Source organism: Cryptomeria japonica, chromosome 3 (genome assembly GCF_030272615.1).
Source record: "Cryptomeria japonica chromosome 3, Sugi_1.0, whole genome shotgun sequence".
In the NCBI taxonomy this organism is placed as follows: domain Eukaryota; kingdom Viridiplantae; phylum Streptophyta; class Pinopsida; order Cupressales; family Cupressaceae; genus Cryptomeria; species Cryptomeria japonica.
The window spans coordinates 230,989,404-230,999,707 of record NC_081407.1 but is presented as its reverse complement, the minus strand read 5'-3'; the positions used below and the strand labels follow the sequence as shown (position 1 = coordinate 230,999,707).

At 32.2% G+C, this 10,304-nt stretch overlaps 1 protein-coding gene across 1 annotated transcript; it reads right to left on the bottom strand.

The window, feature by feature from the left end:
* Nucleotides 1-9,362: 9,362 nt before the first annotated feature.
* Nucleotides 9,363-9,887, bottom strand: LOC131874056 (uncharacterized). The gene has a single exon (XM_059217274.1). It carries the CDS (start codon nucleotides 9,885-9,887, stop codon nucleotides 9,363-9,365), a length of 525 nt encoding a protein of 174 aa, XP_059073257.1.
* Nucleotides 9,888-10,304: the final 417 nt, after the last annotated feature.

The following is a 10,304-nucleotide window of genomic DNA, read 5'->3' as shown; positions in this document are numbered from 1 at the left end:
GACAAGCAAGAGGAACTCACAACTAGTGAAACTACCAAAACCAAAAAAGAGAAGACCCTTTTTTTAGAGAGAGGCTTTTGATTGGAGCAAAAAACTGACAAGAACAAGGGTCTCAAACCCACACAAGATTCACATCTTCAAAACAGAGGGGTTTAAAGAAACACCCCGAACCATCTTCTTGGAAAAAACCCTTGAGTTGGAACCAAAACAACAAAGGGAATAGTCTCAAGAAAAGATAGATTTTGAAAGACTTCCCGTAACCTTTTATCTAGACAACCACCTTGAACCGAGACTTTATCAGACAAGGAAGGAGGCCACAAATATCTGGATACATACAAAAACCTTGTGCCAAGATAAGATCACTTGAATAAATACCTAACCATCTAGAAAAAAACATTACATAGAATAACTAGAGAATGATCAAGCTAAAAAAAGCCTAAAGGGTTTTGGAAGGCATCCCTTAACCTTTTACTGGAAGGAATCCCTACAGACACAATATCATAGACCACCTCAATAGGTTTGTTGTTAGTAGTGCCGCTAAGAAGCAAAATGCTATAGGAAAAACAAGGGAAGAGCCCACCTCCAGAAGTTTAGAACAAAGAAAATCCCTTCCTAACCTCCAAAAGGGGGACCTTGAGGATATCACCACAAAAGGACACATAGGAGGATGAGGGGAGGTGAAAGTAGACACATAGGCCCAAGAAGAAAACAACAACCACCAATAGAAGTCAAAAACCACCACAAGAGCAGGAAAGAACGAAACAAAGCCCTCTTTGGTTATTCACCTGTAGGGGGTAACCAACCCTCAACACACTTCCACAACCAACTCGCAACTAATAGTGAATAACCAGCTCCAAAAGGAAATCCATCTTCGATCGAAAAAACATAACCGTGCTAAAACCCCAAGGACCTTAATGAACCCCTAGTAGAGAAATCTCCACCTCAAAAGGAGACCCAAAAGGGAGGCCTGGTGTAAACACCAAGGATCTCCACCAAAGGTGGAGAGGATGCCACATTCCAAGTAACAAAACCAAATCCCTCAAACAAGGAAGAGGGACACCCACCTCCAAATTCTGAAAAAATGAGTAAGCCAAACAACACTCGCATCCCTTAACTAAAAAAATACAACGCATAAGACACAAAGTAAAATAAGGAATTTGCACAGCAAAGCCCACCAAGCACAAGTAGCAAGGGCGCCAACCAAAGTCACACCGAAAATGAGCAAAGATATTTCCCCTATAGAAACAACCACATAGCCTATGCTCACAACCCACATGGGCCAAAATCTTAGCCCACACCGAACAATCGACATCACGACTACCCCCAACAAACTTCAAGAGATAACAAACACGCTCACAACAACCAAGAAAAACCCAACTGGGCAAAAAAACTCTACCCAAGCCAACATCCTCCACGGGCAAGACAACCCCCCAAAATGCAGAGTCCTTGTCATCCAAATCTCCTTTCTCCACTCCATTTGTGTCCCTGTCCTCTTCTCCATCTCCCCCTAAAACCCTCGTGCTCCGTTCTCCTACACCTTCACTCTTTGTCCCTACATGTAATTTGTACTTCCTATTATATTATTTGTTGTTATTTAGAAATAAATAGATATTTAAATTTTATATTTAATAATATTATGAAATTAAAAAAGAATTATTAAATTTTTAAAATATTTTAGAAAATCGAATGATTTAAAAATTATTTTGCAATAAAAATTGAATAAATAATATATACCAAAATAAAATAATATGTACCATATTTTAATTATAGTAAGGGTGAGGGTTAGGGTTAGCTTAATGTTAGCAGTAGGGGTTGCTAAAAATAAGGTTTCTATAGATTAAGCTTACCTTATGTTAGGGCTCAATTAGAGTTAGAGTTAGTGTTAAATTGAAATTTAATTTATAAACATGAATAACAATTTTAATTCTATCGTCATTTTAGAAATGTAAATTTAGAAATATTATAAAATTAAAAAATAAAAATTATTGAAAATTAATATGATTTAAAAATTATTTTGCAGTAAAAAGTGATTAGAAAATGTATAAAATTATTTTATTAAAATATGAAAAGTACCATCTTTTATGAATATTTTTTCATTCTATTTTATCATTTGTTATCATTTTACAAAAAAAAATATTTAAATGTTATATTTAATAATATTATAAAATTAAAAAATAATTATTTATTTTTTAATTTATTTTTAAAAAATTAAATCATATAAAATTATTTTACAATAAAAATTGAATAATGTATACCAAAATTAAATAATATGTACCATTGGATTGTATTTAGGGTTAGGGTTAAGGTTAGTGTATTGTTAGAATGAGGGTTAGTAAAAATAAGGTGTCCATTCTAAAATAAATCTTATGTTAGTGTTAGCATTAGGAATCAAGCAGGGTTAGAGTTAATGTTATGTGAAAATTTAATTTATAAAATTAATCATAATTTTAATTCTCGAAGGATGTGTTGCGCCAACATCATTGGTCACGTTAAAAAGTTTACTCGTTGCACCACAGTTTATAGGGGGTGCTCAATTCTTTCAATCTAAAAAAAAATTAAAATTAATTCTATTGTCAAAAAAGGTCTTTAGTATATTATTTGTTCTCATTTTAGAAAATATGTTGTATTTAAAATATTATAAAATTAGAAAAAAATATTAAAAAAATAATTAAATATTGAAAATTTAAACAATTTTAAAATTATTTTGCAATACAATTTTAAAATTATTTTGCAGTAAAAAAATGATTAGAAAATGTATAAAATTATATTATATTACAATATGCAAAGTAGTACCATCTTTTATGAATTGAATTACCATCCTCAATCTAATGTAAATAGTAAATAAAATATAGAAAAATTAAATAAGATGTACCATCTTCTAATTATAGTTAGGGTGAGGGTTAAGGTTAGCCTAAGGTTAGGGTTAAGGGTTGGTAAAAATTAAAGTTTACATTCTAAAATAAAGTTTAAGTTAGAATTAGTATTCAAGCTCAATTAGGGTCAGAGTTAGTGTTAGGATTTAAGTATAGGAATTCTATTCTAGGATAAAGCTCGGGGTTAGCATTATAGTTGAATTAGGATTATGGTTAGCATTAGAGTTTAGTTAGGATTGGAGTTGGTTTTCCTAAGAAGGTTATAGGTAGTGTTAGGGTTAAGATTCAATTAGTATTAGGGATATGGCTAGTATTATGGTTTGAGTTAATATGTGTAATATTAGGGTTATGCTATAATTGAGGATATGGTTCTATCTACAATCCTAAATAAGATCATAATACTGACCCTAACTGTAACACTAGGAATAAGAGCATCTGGTGACAACTAAGAAGAAAGTAGACAATATGAAAATGTGAGCTTGAAATAGATACATCTGAAGCCTTTTGTTGGGGCCTAAAATTTCCTTAAGAAACCCACCACCAGGAACCCATATGATAAAGAACAAATTATAGGCTCAACTTGCAATATTTAGCTAGCAATGAACAAATTCAATAAAACCAACCTCTTAAAGTTGTTGTGTTCATACATCGTCAAATTTCTTTCGACTACAGTCAAGCATTTGTTCAACATGGTTAACACTTTTTTTATTTAGAAAAATAATTAAATTTTAACAACACGAATGCCAATGTGAAATAATTTCCACATACGTGTAGTACTAACGCCATATGCTTGTATTTCTAGACCATAAATAAAATTTTAATCATGTCATTCAGATGACCAAATATATGAAGCTCTACTTTCTTTTGAAACAAGAAATAATTTAATAGAAAACAATTATCAAGTCATTTTAGTGCCTTTTAACTCCCTAATGTGTAGGATTTTCTTTAAGTTTTCTACTAATTTTACAATGAAGGCAGTATGTATTTATTATGGTACTAGTTGTAGTAGTGGATATAGACATTTCTGGTTTTACAATTGTATATATATATATATATATATATATATATTTTTTTTTTTTTTTTTACAATTTAAAAAAAAATATAAATGAGTTTATATATGCAATTTTTTTTATGATAGGAAATCTCATGGGATATGAAGATAGTGAGAAATAAGAGAGTTTTTGAAAAGAGATGACATTCAAATTCACCCAGTTCTACCTTTAAGACAAGTAGCTCTCTACAAGAGAAAAAATGAAGGTTTGGAAATGCTTTTGACAAAGGAGTGAAATAACTAAAAAAATGCTAATGTAGTGTGATTCTATGACAAAATCATGAGTGATTATAAGAGTTTCACAATTACATAAGAATATTTTTTTGAGAGGATTATAGATACTTAAAGTAAGTTAAGAATGATGTCCATTTATATAGACATAATTTAAAATTTTTTGATGTAAGGTTGCTAAATTATCTTTTGATAGAAAGGGGATGACCTGGGGTCCATTTAAAATTTAAAATTTAAAATTTAAAACAAAGGGTTGAAGTCATGGTTGTGAAAATGAAGTAGATTTAATCCATAAGTGCATATTGGATCTTGGGAAAGGAATTAAAATTTATTTATGGTTTGATAGTAGTTTAGGTAGAGGCAAATAGATGTCTTGGGGTCCATTTAAAATTTTGAATTTTAAAATTCAGGAGTATCAAATTTGTGGTTGTGAAAATGAATGACGACTTCGAATTCCACAACGAACTTGTTTTTCCTTTTCCATGCCATCATTTTTAGGGTTATCACAAAGGTCTTCACCGTGGGTTTTTTGTGAATACTTGCAATGCCCATTTTTTGTTCGATTTTATTTTGTCGAACCATACAAATTTTTTCTTTGCTATTAATTTTTGTTATTTATTTATTTATTATTATCCCTCAAATATATCACCCAAAGCATATATTTCTATCGGTGTAACCATTGCACCTCGTCGGGGTGCAAATGCTAGTTTTAAAAATATTGAACATTAAATCAAGAAGTTCTATCAGAACTATTAAAACAACCTCAATTTCTAGATCCTCTAATGCTCTATTTCTAAAACTTGTGAATTTGTGATTGTCTATGGTTGAGGGAGATTACATTCTCTCTCTTTTGTTTATAAGATAAATGCATTTGTCTAAATATCTCTCTCACAAATAATGGTGTTAGGAAAAATTGGTAGGGGCAAAGCACTAGTTACTATTGTCACAAAAGTTTGCACTCTTGTTGAACAATAGTGTCCAACAACCTTGTGAAACATGGAAATAACCTCCCAAGTGTGGGAATTGACAAGTGAGGTTGAGTCTCCAGAGAAGGCCAAATTCCTTTCCAATTAGCGTGCAGTGTTGAACCAACTCAACACTTATAAAACTTAATCCTAAATCTATTCTACCACTTGCAGAGGAAAAGGGAGAAGGAATGCTGAAAGGAAAATGGAAGGCGATACACCAAGATTGAAATTATCTTTCCTTTTCTATGAGTGCACAAGACATCAATGAAAGATACCCAAAAGATACACAAATCCCTATCTATAATCTACCTCCGAGGAGAAAAAAGAAGTTAGAACTTAATGCAATGCTAGGGGGGATTAAGAAATATCCATAGAAGACTCTTCCTATAAGAATTATTTTCATCCTCTCTTTGTTTACATCCTTATAGTCTTCATTTTATAAATGTCTTACAATCTAATTTATCTACCTTGCGAGGTTTTTGTATAATTGAGTTTCTTATGTAAAAAATAATAATAAAATGTGATTAAGATGTGATACAATGTTTTGGTTCATGCATGGTTTGCATTCCATGTTGACTGATCTAGGTTCAACTATTTTCAATGTGGACAGGTGTTTATCATTATGGATATCATTCCATTAAATCAAATGGTGCAACACCATACCTTATTATCCATCCAAAGGGAAACTTTCTTGCTAGCAGGTATCTACTTTGTACTTTAAAGTCCTAGAAGGGATCCTTGGATGTTTCTTTCTATTTAAGATGCAAAACAAATCTAAAGTTTCTCTCAAACTAATACTGTTTATTGATTGAAGGGTCTATGTCTATATGTGATACAATTTAGATAATATATCATGACAATAATTTTTGCAGCCCTAGAAATTCAAAATGCCTTGCATATTATATTGAACACCTTGGAGGGGCTTGCCACATGTTTTTGGCTCACGGGTAAGTCTTGAAGTGTGGAATTATTCGTCCATGTTATCAATTTTCTCGTGAAAACTCCAATTTTGAAGCCCAGTAACCAATAACCAATAAACCAATAATTAAATAAATAATCAAATGCCATAAATAAATAAATAAATAATATAAAAAGGATCAATTAAATATAATCCACAAAATGAATAACAAACCCTCAATAATAAAATTACACATTAATAATTAAATATCAAGACCATGCATTAAGTTAATTTTAATATTAATAAACTATATGGATCAATTAATTATTAATTAATTAATAATCACAACTCCACAAAGCAACCCAACATAGGGTAGGATAAAATACGTCATGATGCTAGCAAGATGAATCAAGCCAAGGAACTACTGACAAGGTATCAACTAAGCCTATAGTGTGTAGAAGGAACTCATGTCACCTCTGATAAGCTTGCCATTGGGATTTAAAGACATGCCCAAACCTATGAAACCAGGTGGAGTCGATGTCTAGTACTTGCAATCCTACAACCATCAATATCTGTAAGAAAATATATACATTTGCATTTATCCCAAAATAGTTAGACAAGTGAAAGAGAATCACGATGTCATATCATGCTCATAACAAGTGGTATGGCTTTGTCTCTTCCACTAACGCAGTAGTAAAACAATCATGGAAATCATATCATCATCTCATCCAATATAATCACGAGATGGGGTTAGCACTAGCAAAATGCCATCATGTCATCATAGGCAATATAATCCACACAAATATATATTCAAGGGCTTATAGATCACCAAATATAAGCCCAACCATTCTAATAATCCAGGATATATCATCATCCACATAAATAATAATGTATCAAATGTCAATATGAAATGTCTATCATCAAATATAAGCATCTGAGATATAAATAAAGCAATAAGTACCAATCAAAACATCATCAAATAGCCTAAGCAAGTCTATCGATGCACAAAAGAAAGATGAATCAAGGAGGAGCACTACAATTTCCAAATCACAGCTTCTCTTACTATACAATCCATTTAAAAGGCACATTAGTATCTTTATAATTTTCTAGAGTGGAAGAAATATTCATTATAGCATGGTTTTAATTGTATCTTCTTCATTTGATTGAATAGACATCAATATCATGGACAATCTCTTTCCATTAGCTTTCATAGCTTAGCCTATTATTTAATGCTTTCAATTGGTCTTCTTGGTAAGTAAAATTTAAAAATATTTTGAGTTGAACAACAAATTAAAATAATTTCTTATTTTTGTATAGACTTCACTATTGGAACTTACTATGGAATTATGTGTACTATTATTTTGTGTAATTTTTTCAACGACTAGATATGACTATCTTCCTATCACTTCACTCTTGTTCCATTAAAAAAAATCTTAATATTTTTCCTTGAATGCCCCTAGATCCACACTTGAATAAAAATTAGAAATGCAAATTTAGTGAGAAGGCATGAACCAAATTGAGTATACAATATCTTCTACCCAGAGACCGGAGTTGCAAACAATGCCCAATCTAGTGAAGGTGGTGTTGGGTAGGAATGAGTGGTGCAGAGAATTGCCAAATGGGTTCAGAAAATCAGGAGGATTTCCATGCCTCCGTTACTTCATAGTGGACCGTGAGGAATTAGAGGAGTTCCCAGAATTGGAAGAGGGAGTGATGCCATACATTGAAGATTTGTGTCTAAAGGATTGTAATAAACTGAAGAAAGTGGGAGGGGCATTGGAAAGCTTGAAAATATTAAAGGTGTTTAGTTATTCGAAGTGGGCTAAGGACTTGGTGGAGACATTAAAGGAAGGTGGGGAATATTGTGACAAGATCAAAGTAATAAATCCCCACCTAACCATAAGGAGATAGCATTAATTTGTTATTTTTCAAATTTTATTTTGTTATTGTAATGATGTAAGAAAAATAACAACCATACAAGGTATTTGAATTCAATTTTAGTGAAGGAAAATATTATTTGTTAGTAGAATTTTTCTTCAGTCTTGTTGAATTCAATTTTAGTGAGATTCAATTAAAAATCTTTCTTATATTTATATTATAATTCATTTTATTTATGAATGTAATTTTATATAACATGTTTATGATTTATTGTTGTAAAATATTTAAAACATGACATAGACCTCTTAAATTTTAATTTATAACTATTCAAATATTTTTTTTAGATGCCAAAACATCTAGCCAACCAAACATACAAGTCTATGGGACATTTCCCCATCCAAAACATAAAAATGAAAACGATAATTACTGCATCAAAATCTACATACATCATGCTAAAATCTACCCCCCACTATACATTATAACTGCCATAATAGAATATATAAGAGGTGGACATAGACACTATCAACAAAAACACATTGGAAGTAAAAAACAACAACATATTTCAAACAACAAATTCACTTCTTCGAAGAACTCGCCTCGCCACCTGATCTGGTAATTGCCCTCGACTTCCTTGGACGCAAAATCCTCCTCCTTGCACCCTCTGCCTCGGTCTTGGCTCTTTCAATAATTTCATCCAACTCTTTAATCTGTATCAAGAGCTTCAGGGTGTCCCAACCATGTCGTGCCTCTTCCCTACGATGGAATTTTCATTGTCCTCGTGCCCATCGCACAAAGGGGATTAAAATTGCCTTTATTCCCTGCCCTTCCTGCTCCACACCTTCACCAATATTATCCCTCCCTTGGTACCACCCATTCCAAAAAGACTCCATTTTGCCCAAGTATTCATTTGGTACCAATACCTCCATTACCCATCTCATTGTTCCAGAGTCATCACCAACCTCCAGTCCCCACGCCATAAGCAATGAATAAACATCCATTCTTGTCTTGTAGCAATGTCTAATCCCCTCAAAAGCCTTACCCGGAATAACGAAGATACATGGCGGAAGATGTTCGTCCCAAATCTTGAAAAAGCTTTGGATTATTCTCACAGTGAGCTCCCCATAAAAGGGGCACAATTGCTTCCAGGTTCGTAGGGTGAATCTTGCCTCCATTTGACCATCCTATGAACCACCACCCTCTTCAAACCGGCACAAACTTCTCTTCTGCAAAGCAATTCAGACTCGCTTACACACTACTGTTTCCACCTGTATCTCAAATAAAACAAATAAAAAGGGACCGACCATTTAATTCATCTCCTCTCGACTCTCTCTCTCCTTCATTAATGAGCCTAACATTCATAATACCCTGTCGCCAAACAAAACAATCCCTTTGCATTTTTTGTACTCAAAGAGTACCAACAAATCATACTCAATCTTCAGTAGTTTTCCCAAAAAGTCTAAGAATTAAAACTCAATATTTATGTGTCGTAGGTCCTCGAATCTCAATTCGCCTATCTCATTAAAGGTTAAGGCCCACTTAGAAAGAATGTCCGCCTCCACATTTCCCGTCCTTCTAATATGACTTACCCGGAAATCTTCAAAGTTGTTTAACTCTTCCACAATACTTAGGATTGAATTCTGTAGATGCCATGCCTTAATTGTACCCTTCATTATAGTCTGGATAATGATTAGGGAATCCCCCTCCAAGTGCAATTTTATAACACCAATCTTCCTACAAAATCTAATTGCAATCAAAGCAACTGAGGCTTCAACAATATTATTTGTTCCTGGGTTGAGTTTTTGAGCATCCAAAGCTACCACATCCCCTTTCCAATCTCGGACAATGAATCGCACTCCAGAAGGTCTAGGATTACCTTTAGATGCACCATCTAAATTAATTTTCCACCACCCCTCTGAAGGTTGCTTCCAAGTCTCCTCAAATCCAGAAGAAGAGCTAGATTGAACCCAACCACGCCCATTAACGGGCATAACTATCTAAATATTTTAATGAAATAGATCTCTTAAAAAAATATAATTTATCAATTCAACTAAATCAGTAGTTTCATAGAATATGTTTAAGACTTAATTTTATGACATTTTTCATCTTTGTTAGTTTAAAGATAGTGAAATTTATTTAATTTTAGATTGATATTGTAGTTTATATAAAATATAATATTGTTTGAAAATTTTATGTAATAGTGGGCATATGATTTCCACAATAATCTCGTATTAATGTACATTATAGTTTCTGATTTTGATTTTGTGTATTTGTAAAAGAAACTATTTTACAATAATTTAACATAATATATGCATGTATAAATTAATTTGCATTAATTATTTATTATCTTTGTGGCTAAGATAAGCTAATATTATTTTAGCAATTTAGATGTGTAATGCCAAGGTATT